A 23,595-nucleotide genomic window follows, 5' to 3' on the forward strand; every position below is an offset into this window, starting at 1 on the left:
TTTTTAAAAAAAAAAAAAAAACCAAACAAACCTTGTTGCGCTTTGCATAATGCATTTTACAGAAAGTCATTTGCCTACAGATAGCTTATCATGCAGGCTATGGTATGCAGGGTGAATGAGGGCCAGAGTCGGATCTGGAGAACTGGGGGATTTTCCTCACCTCTCACCCCGCCACACAAGGGCTGCCACATTGGATCTGCAGATGACAGAGAATGGTAAGCAAGGGGTCGGAAGGCCCCCAACCCTGTTTCTTAACTAGTAGCAGCAATCTGGTTGGGAGAGGGATGTTCTCTGCCCATCTCCCTTCCATCCACAATGGGATGCTGTGGTGGACAGATGCTGCCACTTCCTTCATCCTGTGTGCTTCTGCCTATAAAGCTTTTTCGTTTCTAAATGCTAAAAAGCTAATATCCTAGCGGTTTAGCAGAAGAATGTGAATTCTTAAAAGGGCACCCCAAATAAAAATAATAGTGCTTTTCTTCCAGACAAAGGTGTTGGTACGCACCATGAGGTTGCTACTGTCACTTTTAACCAGCGCTTTTCTTATGTATTATATTGTATTATATATTATATTATATTAATTTTAAAAAGGTGCCAGTAGAGCTACCTTGAGTACCTCCAGAAAAAAAGCATTGAAAATAGGGGTGAAGATTTAAGACTCATGGCCCATAAATTTTGGGGTTTCTGGTGAACACAGGCTGTTGGCTCATTTAATTTAAGGCTGTGGTTCCCGATGTGAGGCACACACCCCACAGGGGGCCAATTTGATTTTTAAGAGGGGCAGTTCGAGAATTACAGTATTAACAGTAAAGGGCCTTTTAGGCTTCCTCCGCGTGAATAGGAGTTGACTTTTTGAATAATAAGAATTATATGGGGGGGGGAGGCATCAGGATTTTAGAGATGCTTGGGTGGGGCGTGGCCCCCCAAAAAGTTGGGAACCACTGATCTCAGCTCACACCAAGAATCTAGTCGCTGACCCCTCACAAAGCTACAATTCCCAGAGACCTAAAAACTACAGGTCCCAGGATCCTTTGTGAGTGGAGGGAAGCCATGTGCTTTTAGTTACAGGTAGGTAGCCTTGTTGGTCTGAGTCGAAACAAAATAAAAAAATTCCTTCAGTAGCACCTTAAAGACCAACTAAATTTTTATTTTGGTATGTGCTTTCGTGTGCATGCACACTTCATCAGATAAGTGTGCATGCACACGAAAGCTCATACCAAAATAAAAACTTAGTTGGTCCATGTGCTTTTATTTACTTATTATATTTCTAGGCCTTTTTCTTCGAAGGAGCTGGGGGGTGGCGCACATATGCTTCTCCCCTCCTCCCCACCATTCCGACAACCCTGGGCTGTCGTGAGGTTGCGGGCGTTACCCAAGAAGCGGGTTACCTAAAGAAAACGGGACTTTTTCCCCTCCGAGAAAAACACCTTCCTTTGGGCCGCTAAACCAGAGAGGTCTTGTGAGAAGAGGGCGCTGGCGACGCCAGGTGCCCTGGAGGCGGGCAGGCGGCTGCTGCGCGACACGAATCTCCAAGGCCTCTGGTTTGCTTTTACTGCAGCTGCAAGTCCTGGCAACAAAAAAACAAAAACAAAAAAACCACATGCACACGAAAGCTCATACCAATGACAAACTTAGTTGGTCTCTAAGGTGCTACTGGAATGAATTTTTATTTTATTTTGTTTCAACAAAAAAAACACAGCTGTGGCTGCTACTGCTGCCTCGGCTGCCGGCGCCATCTTAAAAGCAGCCTTTTGCGCCTCGAACGCGGCGGGGCGGGTTTGGGAAGGGCAAGCCCGCCTCTGCGCCGAGCTCGCGCGCCGCCTGCTCCGTCCCACGCGCGCTGCTCCGGGCGCCCAGGAGGCGACAGCTGCGCCGAGGGCCGGAGATGCCCGCCTTGCTTTGCCTGCCGTTGTTGCTTCAGCCGCCGTAGGGCGAGGGCAGGTAAACGAGGGAAAGGGGGACCCCCTTCCTTCCTTCCTTTCTTGCTTCCATAACCCCCGCTGCTCGCCCGCGCCTCCACTCCCAAACAGCAGCAGCAGCAGCAGCGGGAAAACCCCGCTCGCCTCTCCACGCGCCGCGCCAGGTTCACCTTGGACGGCAGCTACAACTGTGAGGGCAAATGGGAGACAGAGAGAGAGAGCGCGCGCTAGGGGAGGAGGAGGCTGGAAGCAGAGCCCCCTGCAAACACGTAGGACCATAATAATCATAATAGGACCCAGCGGGGCCGCCCCAAAGTGAAGCCACCCCCGAAAGGGCCAGCGCGCGAAGGCTTGGGACTGTATGACTTTGCATTTGCCAGGTGACTTTGCATTTACGGGGTTTCTGGGTACCCCGTGTCTGTGTACGGCTTTTATTGGTGTCGGTGCAGTTGTGGGGGCGACTCCTGCCCTCTGGTTAAGGTTGCCATGTGGTTGAAAACGCGTGTTGCGTCTGCTTTTAAGGTTCTCTCCCCTTCGGGTTTGTCTGCCGGCGCGCGAGGGCCGCCGCGTCAGCTCAAACTCTCCACCAGCAAATCGCTCTCGCTCGTAAACAGGATCCCATTGGTTGCGGCGCGTCTTTCGGGGTGGGTTCAAGGCGCTTCCGACGCCGTTTGCCGCGGGCGGATTGGCGGCGGCGGCGGCGGCGACCCCTTTCCCTTTAAATCAAGTATACAGTAATCGCAGCCTTGCTGCGGTTTGCATCTCGGCCCGCCTTTTCGCGCGTTGCAAACCGGATAAGCGAAGTCGGGGGGGGGGGGGCAATTTACAAAGCATTTGTGTGGTTTCCCTTTAAATCGCCCTATCTGCACCACTTGAAACCAACCGAAGAGGTGTTCCTTTTTCTTCTTCAAGAAGAGAACAGCTGGGTATCTGGTTCCATAAGGTCATGGTGAATATCAGTTCCCCCTTTTACAGATGAGGGGAATCATGAGTTTTCTTAAAGTCGGCAGAAAGTTAGGTGCATCCTGTTCCTATTTAAATCAGCAGATTTATTTTTTTGTGGGTTGAGTAGGTATTTTCCACCACTTTGGGGGTGTAACTGCAGCATTTAGTCATAACTGGTGTTCACGTGCAGTAAAATATTTTGTTATGTTCTTCTTCCAAGTTGCAGTTACTTGGTCTTAGGGTAGTGTCTTGGACTTTAAAATGTTTGACTGCTTTCGATGCTACGTAAACCATATATAACAATGTACAACCTTGACAAGCATTCCTTCCTATATGTGAGGCAATATGCTTGAAGTGGTACATGTGTGTGTCATCTAAAAATGAAGCAAGCATATATTTCTTTAGAACCCTCTTTTGTTTACATATCTGGATTTAATTGGGCAGCCAATTAAAGTTCATATAATCAATCAACCATTCTTTCTTAACTAGGCAGCAGCATAGCTGCCAAGTTTTCCCTTTTCTCGCGAGGAAGCCTATTCAGCATAAGGGAAAATCCCTTAAAAAAAGGGATAACTTGGCAGCTATGGGCAGCAGCCCTACAAATAATATTTATAGGGTTTTGATATTATACTCCAGGTATTTAGGTGGTGTTTTTATTTTTTATTATTTATTAATATGGCATGATTATTTATTAATATGGCATGATTTCAGTGAGACTTGCATGCTTGATCATAAACAGGGCTGTTTGTGAATATCACAGCATATCACCATCTGGTCCATTGGCACTGTTTGAATACAGTGCATAGAACTGGCAAATCTCTAGGATGGTTGTTTTTGTCAGCCCAGTTCAGTTCAGCCTATGTTCTCAAGTGGCAAAGCAGAAACAGGAATTTCCATCCAGTATTATTATTATTATTATTATTATCGTCATCGTCATCATCCTTGTGCTAGGTTTGTAAAGCAGAATATTCTATGAGAGTGTGACTGACCGAACACTCTCTTTTTAATGGCCATTGAAGATGTGAATTTGGTCGTAGTCTGACCAACTAGGCCTTTTGGCACTGATGACTTATTGTGGTCCTATTTTCGCTGTGGTCTAAACCACAGAGCCCAGGGCTTGCCAGTCAGAAGGTCGGCGGTTCGAATCCCCACGATGGGGTGAGCTCCCGTTGTTCGGTCCCAGCTCCTGCCCACCTAGCAGTTCGAAAGCACATCAAGTGCAAGTAAATAAATAGGTACCACTCCGGCGGGAAGGTAAACGGCGTTTCCGTGCGCTGCTCTGGTTCGCCAGAAGCGGCTTAGTCATGCTGGCAACATGACCTGGAAAAACTGCGGACAAACGTCAGCTCCCTCGTCCTATAGAGCGAGATACCAGAGTCGTCCGCGACTGGACCTAATGGTCAGGGGTACCTTTACCTTACTGCTAGAAAAGGTAACCGGGGTGGGGTGGGGTGAAGTTACGTAATGCTGTGCGGTTTGGTCCCTGGCTGCTGTTGGGCGAAGGTTAAAAGCTGTCTTCCTCACTCCTGCTAAAAAGATGACACCACAATGAAAGAAAAAAGATAGGTTGCCATCTACAGTAGCATTCTTGATATACTGTATTTGACCTTGGTGGCCAGCAGTCTCTTGGACAAAACATGACTTTGAGAGGCTTGCCCCACCATGGAGGAAAGAAGATTCAGTAGGAGAACTTGGCAGCAGTCTACTGTCACACCTGTCCTTTGGCAAGACTTAAGTGACGACTGGGACCTTAGATTCATAAGGGCATAATGAATGAAAATGGACAGGTCAGACCTTTGCTTTGTCAACAGAATTAGTAAGGAAACCTGATGTTTACTCAGGCCTCCTATTTGTATAAGAGATTAATGTTGACCCTTCACATCTAGGGTGCAAATGTTAGGAGCCTTTCTGAGAACTTAATTCATATGATAATACACAATTTTATGTGAAAGGTGTGACTTCCGTAACATTTGACTGTGCTATTAGTATACAAGCCAGGGGTCTAAAGATGGTTGTTGCCATCTGGGGAGAATAATATTTTTATGATTGTTATGCTTTGTAGATAATCTACAAAGATTCTTTTGTTGTAGAAACGTTGTCCTCTTTGACATTTCGTACACTTGTCTTACGATAACACTTTAGGGCATCTTGTTTCAGTTTGATACTTGCCCAAAGTTACCCAAATTAAGGCCTAACAGACATCTTAAATGTGAATGAGACTGGAATGATCACCTTTCTGTAACAATCAGCCCCACCCCCCAATATATTACTATTTGTGAGTATGCATATAAAACCACAGCTTTTTATTCACAATGGAAACTAAATACAGACAGATTTTTGGTGCTGTACCTACAGTTTACACAAGAATCTCTGCTTTGCCCATAATCATGAATCCTTCCAAAGCGCAGTTGATCTGCATATTCCTGAGTATAGTCGTACCATTGAAGTCGAACGGAATCCATTCTGGAAGTCGGTTTGACTTCCAAAAAATACAGAAACCAAAGCGCGGCTTCTGATTGGCTGCAGGAAGCTCCTGCAGCCAATCGGCTTCTGATTGGCTGCAGGAAGCTCCTGCAGCCAATCGGAAGCCCTGTTGGACATTCGGCTTCCAAAAATAGTTCGCAAACCAGAACAGTCACTTCCGGGTTTGCGGCCTTCAGGAGCCAAAACATTCGAGAGCTAAGCTGTTTGAAAACCAAGGTACGACTGTATTCGCCTATACCAGGCATAGGCAACCTTGGCTCTCCAGATGTTTTGGAACTACAACTCCCATGATCCCTGACCACTGGCCCTGTTAGCTAGGGATCATGAGAGTTGTAGTTCCAAAACATCTGGAGAGCCAAGGTTGCCTATGCCTGGCCTATACTGTATAGGGAATACAAGCTGAACCAGCTACAACATTTTGGGGTACAGCCATACCTCTTAAGAAGAATGTTGTTCTTCAGGATTCCAGCCTATAATGCTGACATGGTTTAGCTAAAGGAGGGCAGTTGCCCCCCCCCCCCCCGATTAAGTAAAACAATAGAAATACTTAACTAACTGAGCAATCATGTCAATTCTGCCCTGCCCAACAAAAGTCCTGCCCCCTCCCTAACAAAAATCCTGGCTAGACCCATGAATGCTGTCGTCCAACATTCTAACATTCCATGGCTCCTAGAATCCACTCGGCATGCTTGGCCTTTGCCGAGCTGTTTGTTTGTTTGTTTGTTTGTTTGTTTATTATGTACAACTTTATGTATGTATGCAAGGAGTGTCCTAAATATATAGACACCACTATCTTAATTTGAGCGGGCTATGTTTTGCCTTCTAACTCATAGGCATTCTACCACCTGTATTGGCAATGGTGACCTGTAAATAACAAAATCAAAATCAAAAGTTGCACAGCATCCTAACACCCTAACAAGAAGATTCCTGTTCTTGGTGCCACCCAGACATGTGGGGCTCAAGCAGGCCACTTCGCTCTCTCCACCCTTTTTATCTTTGAGGGTAATCCTGACTCGCAACATTCTGTGGCTTGTGTGATATTATTTTGCTCCTCTGGATCACCAGCATGCCACTGTATAATAAATGAACTGCCCATACAACAGTGACATGGCAGTTAGGCTGAGAGAAGCACAATTTGCCCATCTGCAGCAGCTTATAATAGCAGCTAGCTAGCCAGGTGCATCATGGGAATGGCAAGTTTCATGCGTTTTCTGTGAGGGAAGATCTTGCTGATACCGCGACTCCATTGGAACTGGATGACCAGGGCATCTTCTTGTTTGCCCTGGAGATGCATGTGTGGCTGAACATGTACAATGTTCCCTTTATGATGTGATAAACGGTCTTGTCTCTACACTGATTGCATGACAAATTATTGTATTATGGCTTCCGCTACTGATGCAGCCCAGAATCCTTCCCCCCCCCCCCCAATTTTGATTCTTCAATATGGCATGCTTCGGTGACCTGATTGAAATGATTGAAATCATAAAACTTGCTGAAATAGTTTGATTATAGGAAAACAGAAGAAAAAATAAACTTCTGAAAATCATGTTTTGGTATTTTAACATAAATAAAATCTAGACAAACATTTCTTTTCTTATGGAGAAGTTGTGTTATCTTAAGGATAACAGTTCTTTAGGTGTGCTATCTTATCTTTTCTTTCAATGGAATAATATTTATTTCGGCTCCCTATTGACCTTGACGCCTACTTCCAGTTCCCTTTTAGGGTTCCTGTTTTCGTTCCATTTTACTGCAATGTGAGGGGCTTTCTCAATCTCACTGCAATACAATAACGGACGCTGCCTTCCTTGTTTTACAGATCAGAATCCACATGCTACGTTTTCAGAAGCGCTGAATGAATATGGATATTTACACGTATGTCAGCACAAAGAACCCCTCTTCTTCAGCCAATATGTCCAATCTGCTTTCAGGCAGATTTGGGTACCAGCTGAACTTCACCAGCAATTCTCCTTCTATGTCAATAAGCAAGCTTTTCCCAGCCTTGTTACAATGCTTTGGAATAATCCTTTGTGGATATATAGCTGGAAGAGTTAACATAATCACATCAACTCAGGCCAAAGGACTCGGAAACTTTGTCTCCTGCTTTGCACTCCCAGCTTTATTGTTCAAAAACATGGTTCTACTGAATTTTTCCAATGTGAATTGGTCCTTCTTATACAGCATCCTGGTTGCCAAAGCATCAGTGTTCTCCTTGGTCTGCATTTTAACACTCTTGATAGCTACTCCTGAAAGGCGGTTTAGCAGAGCTGGACTGTTTCCTATTTTTGCTACTCAGAGCAATGACTTTGCACTGGGCTATCCTATAGGTAAGAAACAAATTTACGTATAACTTGTTTGTAATGAGATTGTTTCATAACGCTTTGTGCCCTAGGAATGCATAGTGACTTGTTTGAATTAATGTACACAGTGTAACAACAGACTGTTGTTACAGCTGCCAATTTGTGCATTTGAATTTGAGAAAAAGCACATTCTGCTGCACTATGAGTCACATGAAGCAGAACTGATGAAATAATAATAATAATAATAATAATAATAATAATAATAATAATTTCATTATTTATACTCCACCCGTCTGGTTGGGTTACCCCAGCCACTCTAATAAGCAAAGACATGTTCTGCAGTGTTGTTGTTTTTAAATTTCATTGGGGGTTTCTGAAGGCTGAAATGTGTGCAACCTACCCAAATAGTTGTTGTTGTTGTCTGTCAGTTTCACTCAGAATTGTTCAGTGAGAAGGCATGTTTTCAATGTAAGGTGTTCTTGGCAGCCCTATAACTTTTTCATTTCTTTGCCACCAAAAAAATTGATCCAGTTGAATACTTCTTATTTTTCCAGTTCTTGTGTTGATTTTCTGGGGTGAATGGCAATAATGGTCCATGGGTAGGTAGACAGACTAAACATTCCCAGTGGGAATGACTAGGAGAACCCCCTCCATTCATGGAAAGAGTTTGCATTCTCTGGAAGCTTCAGCTAACAGAAGGAGAAGTAGTTTTTGGTGATTTTTTCCCCCCACGCCATTCCAGAGGACCCTCTGTTTTTAGGTGGCAGAGTGGTCTGCAGAAAGAAGGGAAGCTGAAACTGCCGTCTGTCCTCTTCCACAAGCGGTGTTCCATCCAAATCTATGTTAACGTGGCTAAAATGGGAAGAGTTCTTTCTTTTAGAGTCTGTATCCAGGATCACTCTTTAGTAATTTAGTTCAGGCAATTATTTTGTACGCAGCAGTTACTTTAACTAGCTGTGATGCTTGCTTACTTACGTCTAAGGTCTTCACACACAAAGATTGAGAATGTTTGGCTCCCTGTCGCAGAGAATTGGTTGGATGCCCCCCCCCCCCGGCAAAAAAGAAAAAGAAAAAACCACAAGCGAGGGAAGTGGCCATTGGCACTGTTCTGCAAATGTGTACACAAAGGCTTATCTGGTGATATAATAGGAAGGTCCTATAACTGTTCTCATGCTTTTGGTTGGGCAAGAAGTTGCCCAGCCTGTACAACTTGCTGTACAAGTGGATTAATATATTGGGATTTAGTTTCATTTTTGTTGTGCAATACAGTCATACCTCGGTTTAAGTACACTTTGGTTTGAGTACTTTCAGTTTAAGTACTCCGCGGACCCGTCTGGAACGGATTAATCCACTTTCCATTACTTTCAATGGGAAAGTTCGCTTCAGGTTAAGTACACTTCAGTTTAAGTACTCCGCGGACCCGTCTGCAATGGATTAATCCACTTTCCATTACTTTCAATGGGAAAGTTCGCTTCAGGTTAAGTACAGACTTCCGGAACCAATTGTGTACTTAAACCGAGGTACCACTGTATTCTAGAACAAGGTGTACAGCAACTTTCCGTCAGCAAAAATTCCTGCGCACCTTTGGATACAACTCATGCATGCTCCTATGGTGCTGTATACTGTTGGAGAAGTCATTGTGCCTCACTGAAAACACTTGTTAGGGGATAACTCAGGATTGGGCTTTTAGCGTTGTTGGCAATATTCACTTGATCCAGCAGAAAGAGGCGCCTTTCTGTCTTGGGGCCTGTTCAGATGATGACTGCTTTTTGTGAATGGCCTTGACACAGTTAAATTGATCGATCCCTTTTGACTTCGATGCAATTTTGGCAGCATGCCTGCCTATAGAACTGTAGGTTGAGAGGCTTTTGTCTTGGTGAGCAGGTGAATGTTTCTGCTTGTGCCCAGATCTTACCAGCTGTGTTCTACTTTTAGAAAACAGAACAAAAACAAAGCTTGCAAAGTGGATTGACCCAGGATGTGTGGAGCCTTGACTGTTTTGATCAAAGAAGCTTGAAGTTCATTCCAAGTCATTCTTTTTTTCTTTTTTCTTTTTTGGATTTTGTTTGTTTGTTTTCCCCTTCAGCTAGTTGGATTAGTTGCCATTAGTGCTTAAGTTTAAGTGAATGTGATTAAATCACTTCAGCGGAGTGGTCATCAGTGAGACAGAATGATAGGGAATTTTAGAAATCAGTATGAAGTCAGTATGCCTAATTTGTTCCTGCATCTGCTAGTGATGGGGAGAGAGAGTGATTTTTTTTTAATGCGATTGAAGCTTTATACTTAAAAAGCAGAGTTCAATAGAATTCTGTATGCAGTGGCATTTCTGCATGTGTGCAGAATTGTAGTCTACAGCCTTGAGTTTAGTTTAGTTTAGTTTAGTTCAGTGTGTGTGTGTGTGTGTGTGTGTGTGTGTTGCATACACTTCAGAAGAGACTACTGAGTTTTCTTCTTAACATTGACCAATCTTGCTAAGACTATCCTGATTTAGATGGCTGGTATTCCGCTGCCTTGTGGAATATCTTCGGGACAAGAAAAGGCTAAGGAGGAAACCCTACACAAATCCAAAATAGAGCTCCTAAGACGGTTGGTTGGCTCCTCCCGGCAACTCCTAAAGCCACAATGGTGCCGAACACATTGCTCTGCTTTCCTTTGGACCACATTAGCAAGGCCTTGTCATCTAGCCAGCCCAAGACCACCCTACTCACTGCCCAGGCTTGTACCCCAGGGAGGTCACTTCGATGCTGCTGATGCAGCAGTTTGCCTTAACTCCTGGAAGTGCAATCCGTTGTTTCTCGAAACTGACAAATGCCAACAGCACAGTTCCTCTGTGTTCTGAGACAGACCATCACATAGTGATCCACATGCTCCACTCTGGTGATCACTCTGGTAATCTCTGGAGCACTGATGGAACACTCAAGAATCTGTGTGGCTCTCCACTTATTTTCTCTGGCAACTGAGAACGAGGCCCGCCTGTGACTCTCATAACATGGTGCTGGTTTTGACAAAGGCAGTGCTGAAGAAGAAAAGTAGCTCATTCAGTGGTCTACTAATATCCCTCTGCAGTTTTCAAGTGGTCCATGCAGGGGGGGAGAAATGTTTTAGGACCGGTTCTCTTAAGGCAGGGGTCAGCAAACTTTTTCAGCAGGGGGCCGGTCCACTGTCCCTCAGACCTTGTGGGGGGCCGGACTATATTTTGGGGGGGGAAATGAATGAATTCCTATGCCCTGCAAATAACCCAGAGATGCATTTTAAATAAAAGGACACATTCTACTCGTATAAAAACACCAGGCAGACCCCACAAATAACCCAGAGATGCATCCTATATAATAATATGCAAGTGTCTCTGCGTCCAGTATTCCCTGTGTCCCTGGGTTTGCGCTACTGTGCACGTGCCCCAGGGACACAGGGATTGGACGCAGAGACTGGACGCACACGCGCACGCTCTCCCCACCCTCCCACCTACTGTTTCGCTGCGGCTGCCAACCGCCGCTCCCGGCTGCACTAAGCATTGGCGGGGGGGGCGTGTGTGTGTGCGTCCAGCAAGGACAGGTGGAGGGGTTCGAAGAAGCGCTGTGCAAGCGCTTCTCCGCACCCCGGGAGTCTCCTTCTTGTCGGCGGCAGGGGGAGAGGAACGAAGGAGGAGAAAGGGCTGCTTTCTCCTCCTTCATTCCTGTCCCCCTGCTGCCGACAGCAAGGACAGGTCTGAACCCCGGGATGTTCTAGCGCCCGTTTATTGAACGGGCTGAATTACACTAGTTTTAAATAAAAGGACACATTTTAAACATGTGAAAACATGCTGATTCCCGGACTGTCCGCGGGCTGGATATAGAAGGCGATTGGACCGCATCCGGCCCCCGGGCCTTAGTTTGGGGACCCCTGTCTTAAGGTTACGTTCTCTCTCTTCCCCACCCGGATTTAAGAGCATATAACAGCTAATCTGTTTGAAGAGATCATGCTTCTCAGCTGGGAGAGGTAAGCTCAGAGTCCCTGAATGGCGCAATGTGGCAGGAAAATATTGGCTCTGCGAATCCTGGTGGTTTTTGACTCCCATCATTAAAAGGTACTTAACAGGACATAGTTAAACATTAGTTAGGTATGCTTTAAGCACCACATACCATGAGTAATTCCAATTATGCTGAGCGGAGAAATTGTAAACAAAATGGAACATGTGACTTTCTGAGGGAAAATGGAGTTTTGAGCATTTTAGAAATCCAATGCAGCTGGGAGTTTTTTCAAGACATATGAGGGTTTTTTTTTTTTTTTTTTTTGCATATAGGGTCTGACCTCTTCTCCAAAAATCCCCAGTGAAGTTGTTTGTGTCAGGTTTGAGAATATGTAGACGACTTGTAAGATATGAAACCTGTTGCTGCAAAGATAAGTGCAGTTTGAATCCCTTTGGCTTAATTTCCTGGATTTCTTCTACCAAATAGGGGAGCACCTGGGCTTCTCTCCCTATGTTTGCAAAGAGGAATGCTGAGCTGTTGTGATAGCTAGAAAAGCTTCGTGGACTGCCAGAATTGTTTTCAGGCACAATCTTTATATCTCTACAGTATAGGTAAAGGGACCCCTGACCATTAGGTCCAGTCGTGACCGACGCTGGGGATGCGGCGCTCATCTCGCGTTATTGGCCAAGGGAGCCGGCGTACAGCTTCCAGGTCATGTGGCCAGCATGACAAAGAACCAGAGCAGCACACGAAAACACCGTTTACCTTTCCACTTGCAGCAGTACCTATTTATCTACTCGCACTTTGACGTGCTTTTGAACTGCTAGGTTGGCAGGAGCTGGGACTGAGCAACGGGAGCTCACCCCGTCGCGGGGATTCGAACCGCCAACCTTCTGATCGGCAAGCCCTAGGCTCTATGTCTCTGTAGGACTCTCCTATAGAAATGCCCTCTCTCATATAAAACAGTGGCAGCTCAAGGGAGTGGCCTTGGCGTTTATGTTACAGCCTTCTCTGTGGTGGTGTCACATTTGTGTACGTAAATTACTTCCTGCTTAGGGAGGCATGCTGCGGATCTGTTGTTCCTTTGAGGAGTTTTGGACACACACACACTCCAAGTACAGTTTTAATATGTTTGCATTGTTTACTTTAAATATTTTGCGAGCTACATTGAGTGTTTGGTTGCAGTTCAGTGACACCATAAAACAGGGGTCCCCAGACTTACTTTGGGCCGGTGCCCGCCGTGCCGATTGCGCGACGGGCCAGAGGGCGGGGGAGTGCGCGCCAGTGCGCATGTGCACACCCATTTGCTGGCGCGCTTCCAGGCCGAAAAAAATCACCGAAAATTGTTTGTGCGCATGCGTATGGGCCTCCCCGACCCGGAAGTGCACCTCCCCCAACCCGGAAGTGCACCGGAAATGACCTCTTCTGGGTCGGGAGAGGCCCATACGCATGCGCAGAAACGTTTTTCGGCAGTTTTTTTCAGATCTGGAATAGCGCCGCCGCGCAGCGCGCCACAAGAGCGGGCAGCAGGGGTCGTCGCGGGCCGGATTGGGAGGCCAATTGGGACGCATCTGGCCCGCGGGCCGTAGTCTGTGGACCCCTGCCATAAAAAATGTTATTTGGGTTTTGGCTAGAGGGGGGTGCATTTTGCTTTCTGTCAATGCTTTCGGTTTCTGGGCTGACACTTGTCATCTTCATGCCATAATGTGGCTTGCTAGCATGTTCTTTACCATAGATGCCCCTTTTTCCTCACCTCCTGTGCTTCTAAGGTGGCAAATTAAAGAGCCAGGCTATATGCAGTGCTATATTTATTTAGCCCAAGACTTCCCTTACTCTCAACTGGTTCAAGGTGAAGCTTTGCCACTTCTCTTTGTGTGTTTGAATAGCAGCTGATACCACAGCCTATCACCAAACTCCATGCTGTGTAACTGGACTCCCTAGGGCACATTTCCTCTCACAGACTTTGGTGTGTGCTTCATACTGTCTTTTATATTACTTCTTCTTCTGTTGTTTTGCAGTTAACCGTGTTTTGGAATAGCACCAGTAGCGTTTTAACAGGCGTTCTGCAAAGCATCTGCTCTTTCCTGCAAGCGCTTAATGTCACCAGCATAACTGCCTGGGATATTTTATTGCCGCCACATAATCCCTGCAGATAAGGACGTACAACAGAGTCACAGGTTAATATGCCAGCAGCAAACGCTTGAACTCTGCCCGTAGATTAAACAGGGTTGTGAATAGTTAGCTAAGGCAGCAAAATTTCTAGGACTTTCAGTTGCCAATCTCTTTACAGTCCGGTAGTACTCTTGAATGTACAGATGAGTGCATAAAGAAGATGTGGTGGACAGAAGCCAAGTGGCCTTCTCCTTGAAGCTTTAAGTAGTAGCTTCAGACGTCTGGTTTAATGATCAGGGCCTCATTGATTTGTATGGACCCAGATTTGTATGGACCTAAATTTGAAAGACGGCGTTTACACATGCTGGAGGCGGAAGCCTATGCTGGTAATGCATTTTGCACCGGAAAGCATTCTATTAGATTGTGACCATTTGTTCATGGAGATGGGAGGGATACAGTCCAACGCTTGGTATTTTATTCCCGCTTGGACTATTGCAATGCGCTCTATATGGGGCTACCTTTGAAGGTGACCCGGAAACTGCAACTAATCCAGAATGTGGCAGCTAGACTGGTGACTGGTACCGGCTGCCAAGACCGTATAACACCGGTCCTGAAAGACCTACATTGGCTCCCAGTAAGTTTCCAAGCACAATTCAAAGTGTTGGTGCTGACCTTTAAAGCCCTAAACAGTCTCGGCCCCAGTATACCTGAAGCAGCGTCTCCACCCCCATCGTTCAGCCCGGACGCTAAGGTCCAGCGCCAAGGGCCTTCCAGTGGTTCTCTCACTGCGAGAAATGAGGTTACAGGGAACCAGGCACAGGGCCTTCTCAGTAGTGGCGCCTGTCCTGTGGAACACCCTCCCATCAGATGTCAAGGAAATAAGCAACTATCTGACTTTGAGAAGACATCTGAAGGCAGCCCTGCTTAGGGAAGCTTTTAATATTTGATGTTTTATCATGTTTTTAATATTATGTTGGGAGCCGCCCAGAGTGGCTGGGGAAACCCAGCCAGATGGGCAGGGTATAAATAATAAATTGTTGTTGTTGTTGTTGTTGTTGTTATCCTGAGTGTAGCACAATGTGAATGCGGTTTCAACAATGGAATGAGGGCAGACCTAATGGGAGTGCTGGATTGTTTATCAAAATACAGGGGGCGGTATCCAAAGGTAGTAGACTCTCTAAACTTAGGGTCATGGTTTCAAGCCCCACGTTGGGCAAAAGATATTGCAGGGGGTTGGACTGGATGACCTTTGTAGTCCCTTCCAACACTCTGAGTAGGACTTAGTCGGATATGCAGGGTGAGTCTTTTATTTTATTTTTTAAATTATATTTTATTGATTTTTTACAAAACAAAAACAAAAACAAAAGATACAACATTGCATGTTTACCACTGGCTTCCACCCACCCTCCCAGGGCCCTCTTCTCCCACCAGAGGGACCCCCGAAAGGCAGGCAGCCGGCAGTGTTTCCTTTTATGGCTGGGTTTCTCCCCCACCCCTCCCTCCCCCCCCAGAATCCCCCCCTGCCACCAGGAGACTCCAAGAGAGGGAACGAAGAGGAGGGCATCCATCCAGCCAATTTCCAAATTGAAAAAAGCAAGACAAAAAAAAAGGAAAAAAAAGGAAAAATGAAAGAAAAATGACTTCCCCAACCTCCCCCCTATCCCGATTTCCATTTTCAATTCTTAGTTAACAGTATTCTTATTCTTATTCCCATTCTATTTCTACAAGAAAAAATTAACCTTATATTATAAAAAACTGTCCCACTTTTTAAATCCTCTTTAATCAAACTAGCTTGATCTTTCTAAATCTTTTTCATAAACAAATCTGCTCATTACTTTTATTTTTGACCTGCCTATTTTTATCCTCCAAAGCTTCTCTTTATTATTCTTATTTGCACAGATTAAAAATCATAATTTTCCCCCTCCCCGCCCCGATCATGGCCTTTCCCTTCCAGTCCAGTAAGTTCCAAAGTCGTCAGTCCAGTTGTCAGTCCTTTTTATCTGTCCTCAAAAATGATATTCAATCTTCCTTCAACCCACCCCCTTTTTAACCTGTTTCAAAAACCAACCCCCTCTGTCTCCCCATCCCGAGTCTTCTTTTCTTCTTTGCTGGCCATTTTTCTCATGGGTGTTCTGTCTCTCCTGTAGCTCTTGCATTATTGACTCCTGTGATCCATCTTTGTTCTTTAAGTTTTCCTTTTTCCCATCGCTCAGTTCATACCGCCACTCGTCGTCTTGTGCCTTTTTTTCGGTTGAAACCTTTTCCTGTAATTCTTGTGTTCCTTCTTTAACCAAGTCCTCTTTTTGCAAATCTTGCTCCTTTTCCTCTGGTAAGTCCCGTTCTCTGAGCTCCTGTAGATCTTGATTTATTTCCAACAATTGTTGCTGAGTCTTGTACGTTTCTATTCTAAGTTCCCATAAGAGTTTTATCACTCTGTCCTTGAACGCAGATGTGCAGTCTTTTGTTGCCATTGTTCCAGCTTGCTGAGAATGGCGCGAGGCTTGAGAGCCAGGGGGTGTTTACAAAAGAGATATATTATTGCAAATCCAAACTGGAAACTGTATATTGTCCGTAGTATCTAACTTCGATTTTAAAATTGTTTCAAACATTCAATCAAAAGGTTTTTAAGTATCAAATCCTTATTGACATCCATCTTCACAGTCAGCTTACCGTCCTCTCCGGGCTGCCGATTTCAGGGCAGGGAGAAGCTCTCCTTTTCCTAAGGTGCAGGGAATATCAACTTTAAAATAAGTCTCTCTCCTTCACCCTGCCACCGGAGGTAATTCTTTACATTTAGTCTCTGAAGGAGTTCATATAATAAGCTGCTTTTCGCTGAGACTGGTCATCATTTCAATTGCACTGCTTCTTGCATCAATCAGTGGGAGAAGGTGACTTCCGTTCTTTTCCCCTTGCTCCCGTTACCGAATTACAGTCCAATATTATATATTCAAACTTTACTCACGGGTTTTTCCAAATCAAAAATTTAGAAGAATCTGCCGCTCACCACCACCGGACTCGAAGCTTCACTTCGCTGAGGTAACGCTGTTCTCCAAAATGGCCCCCGCGACTGCAACCCTTTCTCTCCGGGACTCTTATTAGAGCTCACCAGAGGATCGGGGAGTCGCTGAAAAATGGGGCAGGGTGAGTCTTTTAAAAGAGGCCCCGTGGAACTCTAAAGCAGTGTTCCTCAACCTTGGGCCTCCAGCTGTTTTGGGACTACAACTCCCATCATCCTGAGCTAGCAGGACCAGTGGCTGGGGGTGATGGGAGTTGTAGTCCCAAAACAGCTGGAGGCCCAAGGTTGAGGAACACTGCTCTAAAGGACTCACACTGTATAAGCAAATTGACAAATGGCCCCCTTAAACCAGAGTTATGGTCGCCATAACGGAATGTCTAGGCACCCCCCCCCAATGAAAGTGGTTGTTATTATTATTATAAAGGGGGAAAAATCTCAAAGTGGTTTACAACACATTAATATAATCCAGAATAAAACAAATTCAAGCTTCAAGGCAAATATTTCAGATCCTTCTCTTAAGTGACATTTTGCTTTCCCCGTATTTATTCACCTGCTTAATTCATATAGCTGCCCCATAAGCAGAAGTACTCTAGGAAGCCAGGGTAGTGCAGTTGTTAGACTGTTGGACTCGGACCTGGGAGATCAAGAGTTCAAATCCCCTCTAAACCATGGAGCTCACTGGGCGACCTTGGGCCAGGCACAGCGGCCTCTCTACCTACCTCACAGGGTTGTTGTATGGATTAATCAAGCCAGGTGTGTGTGTGTGAATTATGTAGAAAAGGAAGGGATAGAAATGCAATCAATGGGCTCTTCTGCTTGCCTGCTTCAGAAAGCTGGAGGGGCCAGCCAGATAGAGATGGCACTTGCCAACCTGGCATCTGCATCTAGAGAGCTCCATGTGGTCAGAATTAGACCCACACCAGTCGCAAAACTCGCCTGGTGCCTGGGGGATTTCTAACACTAGGCTTAGTTGCATACAATCTTCAGGATCTGAGCAAAGAGAGTGCATCAGTTTGCCTGAAGAGCAATCTAGCATGGAAAGATTTTAAGCCATTCAATGTTGTCGACACTTTTTTTCCTGCACCTAAAAATAAATTCTGTGTTTCTTTTGTTTCAGAACTATTTTACTAATGCACATTTGACTCAGTTGGTTAATTGTGTCAATTTTAGTCAACTGATTTCTTTAATCGCGCAGTCGAAATGACTTTTTGAAGTTGCTGTGTGAGATAAAACCACCCACTTCATTTTCTTTCTTTCTTTCTTTCTTTCTTTCTTTCTCTCTCTCTCTCTCTCTCTCTCTCTCTCTCTCTCTCTCTCTCTCTCTCTCTCTCTCTCTCTCACACACACACACACACACACACACACACACACAACACACGTATAATATGATTGCTTGCTTGCCTAAGAGAGCTCTCCTGCATGAACAGTAGATTGTGGGTGAAAATCTTTGGATCTCTGCCCATGTGACTTTCAAAAACTGCATATATTTGAGAATAGAGTGATGTGTGTGGGTGTAAACATTTCCATTAAAATCATTGTCAGTAACTCTTTTTTCCATATCTCTCTCTTGTAGTTGAAGCTTTATATCAAACCACATATCCAGAGTATCTCCAGTACATTTACCTAGTTGCACCAATATCTCTTATGATGCTAAATCCCTTAGGATTTATCTTCTGTGAAATCCAGAAATCGCGAGACAATCACAACCTCTCTCACAGCAAAATCAAGATTGTGGGACTTGGGCTTCTTCGAGTGCTGCAGAACCCAATTGTATTCATGGTCTTCATAGGAATTGGCTCAAACTTCATTCTTAAGCAAAAAATTCCCGAATATTTGGAAAACTTCTTTGATGGACTTGGCAGCTCATTTTCCGGCTCGGCACTTTTTTATCTGGGCCTCACAATGGTGGGCCAAATAAAGAAGCTGACGAAGGGTACTTTTGTTGCACTGATTCTTCTCATCACAGCTAAACTGTAAGTTTGATTCCCTTTCAATGTTTCTATTACTTTCGGTATTGGGTTCATAGCTTCTCTCATAAGATAGAAGCGGTATGAAATTGGTGCAGGAATGGTCTCGCAACATTTGTTTTTTCCTGTTAACTGTTAGCATTTTGGGAGTACATATTAGGCTGTTTGGGGGACAATTCTTGTACCCATTGGGTTGTATCTATACTTTGCCTTCTGCTAAAGAAAAGATTCCTTCCATCCACAGAGAGAGCTTTTGATCCAGTAGAGAGGGATCAAAGGAAGGAAAGGTGGAAGGAAAGGTGGAGAGAGTGATTTCTTGGCCAACCTTCTGGAGCAGTGGAGGTGCTAGTGAAGGTTGTAAAGGAAAAGGAGGAAGTGGCTTGATTTAATTCATCAAGCATCCGTAAACTGTAATTAAGGGGATCACTCTGTAGGTGACTCAAGATCTACATCTTAAGCTAAAGCTGCAGCTGATGAATCATCTGATTAACTAATATTTTCACAAGCATAGCTACTTAAAACACACAGGCAAAATTTAAAGCGGAATTCCTCCAGCATGACACTTTTTAAGTCTCAATGGGTGTTAAGGGTGTTTAAAAACTTTGCATTGAATTGTGGCGAGTAGTGTGTTCAAAAGATCTCTTTGTCCTTTCCTGCTGTTCCATTCCAGTATTCCTTACGGCTGCATTTTGAGGTTAGAAAAGAATTAAGATTGGCGCTGGGTAATTTGTGTTTCCTTTCCCCCTTCTTTGTTGTAGGCTGTTGATGCCGCTTCTATGCAGGGAAATGGTGGAACTGTTCGACAAGAGCGACAGCACGGTCAACCACACCAGTTTATCAAACTATGCATTTCTGTATGGCGTCTTTCCATCAGCTCCTGGTGTAGCTATATTTGCAACTCAGTTCAACATGGAAGTCGAAATTGTATGTCTCCTGAACAATTAGTGAACAAATGTAAACTTAGGGCAGACCTAAAAATTGATTTTGTTGGGAATCTCAGGTGAGATATCCACACAGTGGTGGTTGCTCCCAGTGCCAGCCACCACACAGAAGCTGAGAAAGGTTTAGATAGGTTACTGTTGCAGAAGATAAGGCTCAGTAAAACCGTTCTGGATGTAGATTGAGGTTGAATCCTGACAAGACAGAAGTACTGTTTGTGGGGCACAGGAGGCGGGCAGGTGTGGAGGACTCCCTGGTCCTGAATGGGGTAACTGTGCCCCTGAAGGACCAGGTGCGCAGCCTGGGAGTCATTTTGGACTCACAGCTGTCCATGGAGGCGGGCAGGTTAATTCTGTATCCAGGGCAGCTGCTTATCAGCTCCATCTGGTACGCAGGCTGAGACCCTACCTGCCTGCAGACTGTCTCGCCAGAGGGGTGCATGCTCTAGTTATCTCTCGCTTGGACTACTGCAATGCGCTCTACGTGGGGCTACCTTTGAAGGTGACCCGGAAACTACAATTAATCCAGAATGCGGCAGCTAGACTGGTGACGGGGAGCAGCCGCCAAGACCACATAACACCGGTCTTGAAAGACCTACATTGGCTCCCAGTACGTTTCCGAGCATAATTCAAAGTGTTGGTGCTGACCTTTAAAGCCCTAAACGGCCTCGGTCCAGTATACCTGAAGGAGCGTCTCCACCTCCATCGTTCTGCCCGGACACTGAGGTCCAGTGCCGAGGGCCTTCTGGCGGTTCCCTCGCTGCGAGAAGCCAAGTTACAGGGAACGAGGCAGAGGGCCTTCTCGGTAGTGGCACCCGCCCTGTGGAACGCCCTCCCACCAGATGTCAAAGAGAAAAACAACTACCAGACTTTTAGAGGACATCTGAAGGCAGCCCTGTTTAGGGAAGCTTTTAATGTTTAATAAATTATTGTATTTCGATATTTCTGCTGGAAGCCGCCCAGAGTGGCTGGGGAGGCCCAGCCAGATGGGCGGGGTAAATAATATATTATTATTATTATTATTATTATTATTATTATTATTATTATTATTATTAGATATAGATAGGGATATAGATATAGATACAGCCTCTAGGCTTCTGCTTTGTACTTGCGTGTATCTGTAAACATCTGTATCTCAGTTGCTCTATATAAGTTCAGAAATTCAAGACATAGCATTGGACAAGTGACAACCAGCTAACTGACTCACAGAGACACAGTGCTGAGCTGATATGTATTAATCACAGAGTCAGGGCACTGGGCTGTTAACATGGCAACTGGCTTGGCTGACTCTGCACCCGCAATTAGCTCATTCATGGGGTGGTTTATGCTCATGAAGAAAATTAACACCTTCTCGTGTCCAGTTACTCCCAACAGTTTTTTCTTATGCAAGCATTCCTGGCTTCTTAACCATGCTCAGAGATTAAGGGTCACAATTAATAACAGTGCTAAATACACTTGTGCCTATTGATTTCACTGTGCCTAAGAACATTTAGTTATGTGTCAGATTTTGGCTCGCATACACAGTAATCTGTATTGTTCATAATAATGAAACATTACTGGTTATTTCTACTTCTTGAGGCTTATTGCAGATGTTCAAGGGTCGCTTAACTGGTTCGGTTTTATTATTATTTATTTAACAAACTTTAAATACCACTTGATTGTAGTAAAACATGAAATATTGAAATTATCAATATAAACGGTTTGAAACACCTTAAAAATACGTTCAGGGTGTTACTATTGGCATATAAAGCCCTTAGCAACTTTGGACCAGTTTATCTGTGAGATTTCCTTTCCCCACATGTGCCCACTCGGCCGCTTCGATCAGTGGGAATTTGCACTAATACAGGTGCCTCCTAATCCCCGTTCTGCATTTGTAAGAACTCCACCATTCAGTGTGGCAGCACCTGCCCTTTGGAACTCCCTGCCCATTGAGATCAAGTCAGGCGCCTTCATTGGACTCTTTTCGGCACCTGCTAAAAACATCCTTGCTTAGAAAAGCTTACACAGAAGCTTAACAAGTTGAGATAATTTTAATCTGTTTTAGTATTTTAACTCTTGTACATTTTAAAGCACGGTTGTGAATTTTTCTCGATTTTACTGTTTTACCTTTTTGCAAAGGTAAAGGTGTGGGGTATTTTTTTGACAATAAGGGGTACTGGTGGTTGTCAACCTTTTCATCTTTAACCCATTTTTGGATTATGCATTATGGATTGCATTGGATTTGGTTGAAGCAAGAGGTTATGGCTGGGTTGTCTAAATTTCTCCTTCCTTGATGTTTTGTACAGTGGAACCTCTGTTTCTGAACGTAATCCGTTCCAGAAGACCGTTTAACTTCCGAAACCTTCCAAAACCGAGGATCAGTGGACTGGCTGCAAAGTCAATGGGGGAAAGATGAAAAACGCACCCCGGAAGCCGTTCGACTTCCGAGGCGCGTTCAAAACTGGAAGCAGTTACAGTGGTACGTCATGTTGCGAACAGGATCCATTCCGGCGGTCTGTTCGCAAGATGAAAAGGCCGCAACATGAAGCGCCACATCTCCGCATGCGCGCGATGCAATGTGGCGCTTCTGCGCATGCGCAAAGCGCAATTTAGCACTTCTGCGCATACGCACAGGTTACGGACACGCCGAACCCGGAAGTAACCCGTTCCAGGACTTCTGGGTTTGGCGCGTCTGTAACCTGAAAAGACGCAACATGAAGCGGACGTATCATGAGGTATGGCTGTACTTCCGGGTGTTCAGCTTCCGAATTGTTCGGCTTCTGAGATGCTCAAAAACAGAAGTTCCACTGTATATTGTTTGTTTTATGGTTCTTGTACTAAGCTGTGTATTTTAATATGGCATATTTCCCTTGGAAACCTTTAGTACAAATTTGATATTACTAAGATTTTGATTATTAGTTATTAAATGGTGTTGCAGGCTTTTACTTGCTAAATACTTTCCTTTTATAAATCACATCAGATCATGTTGATCCACGAAGCTCACACATCATTAAAGTTGCGTTTTCACCCATTTATATTCTTCTCCTGATCTGCAGTTGAAGTCATATGTTCTTGTTGTCACCTTAATTTCTGATTGCAGATAACTTCTGGTATGGTGATCAGCACTTTTGTCTCTGCTCCCATCATGTATGTTTCTGCCTGGCTGTTGACCATCCCATCTATGGATCCCACTAGACTGGCGTCTGCAATCCAAACTGTTAGCTTTGATATTAGTATCGTCAGTCTTGTCTCTTTGGTGAGTTTTACATTTTTGAATTGTGAAAGGGGGTGGGTGGGAAATGAAGCACGTAAGCCTGCATGTGCAAACATGTAAGCCTGACACAGTGTAAACATGCACGGTGTTGGGTTTTCAGTTTCTACCATAGCCAGTTGCTGGAAGACTTGCAGGTTAATAGAAGCTGACAATTTGGGGTATGTGAAATTGTAACCCTTCTTGTTACCTGTAACGTTAACAAGCTTGTGATAATGGCAAACAGTCTTGAAATTGATGGGGTGATTTTTTTACAGGCAGCCCTATTTACAGGCATATCTATGGATGTTCCGGTTTTGTGAATAAGACACCAAGCACTTCTTGTGTTCTGCTGTTCCAGACTGAGGACTGTTTCACAAATTACATTTTCATATATATGTCTGTATTTGGGGGGGTGGGGTGGCCTCTGTCCAACTAACTTGTGCCAGCAGAAGCTAGTGCCAAGGATTCCTGCTAGACTTCCCCCTGTGCTCTCCCCAAGTCTTGCTCAGGAGGGTCAGGAGAACTCTACAGAGTATCCTGCAGTGGGGAGAGACAGGTCTGCCAGTGCAAGAATTTCTGCTTGCTCAAAAGAGGAATCTCCTTGGTGTTACGTTGAATACAGCCCATGTGTTTATACCCTGTGGGTGAAAACTACATGAATATTTCCGTGTGGGGGAAGGGGGTCTTCTTCTTTGGCGATCACTCGTAGCCGAGTAAGAGTGTCTTCCATGAACGCAG

The 23,595-nt window shown here is 44.8% G+C and overlaps 1 protein-coding gene across 5 annotated transcripts in view; it reads left to right on the forward strand.

Annotated features, from left to right (window-relative positions):
* The first annotated feature begins 1,725 nt into the window (after positions 1-1,725).
* The window catches only part of GPR155 (G protein-coupled receptor 155), a 38,872-nt gene continuing 17,002 nt past the window's right edge, over positions 1,726-23,595 (forward strand). Inside the window, exons 1-5 of one of the 5 annotated variants that reach the window (XM_035135034.2) lie at positions 1,726-1,941; positions 7,165-7,672; positions 18,294-18,693; positions 19,446-19,611; positions 22,705-22,860. In XM_035135034.2, coding sequence (XP_034990925.2) covers positions 7,201-7,672; positions 18,294-18,693; positions 19,446-19,611; positions 22,705-22,860 — 1,194 coding nt within the window. In that variant the 5' untranslated portion in view covers positions 1,726-1,941; positions 7,165-7,200. Of the gene's footprint in view, positions 1,942-2,056; positions 2,300-2,747; positions 2,869-7,164; positions 7,673-18,293; positions 18,694-19,445; positions 19,612-22,704; positions 22,861-23,595 lie in introns of those variants that run through there. The other 4 variants (XM_035135042.2, XM_035135019.2, XM_060281029.1 and 1 more) reach the window with 4 other exon arrangements.

The sequence above is a fragment of the Zootoca vivipara genome, chromosome 1 (assembly GCF_963506605.1).
Source record: "Zootoca vivipara chromosome 1, rZooViv1.1, whole genome shotgun sequence".
In the NCBI taxonomy this organism is placed as follows: domain Eukaryota; kingdom Metazoa; phylum Chordata; class Lepidosauria; order Squamata; family Lacertidae; genus Zootoca; species Zootoca vivipara.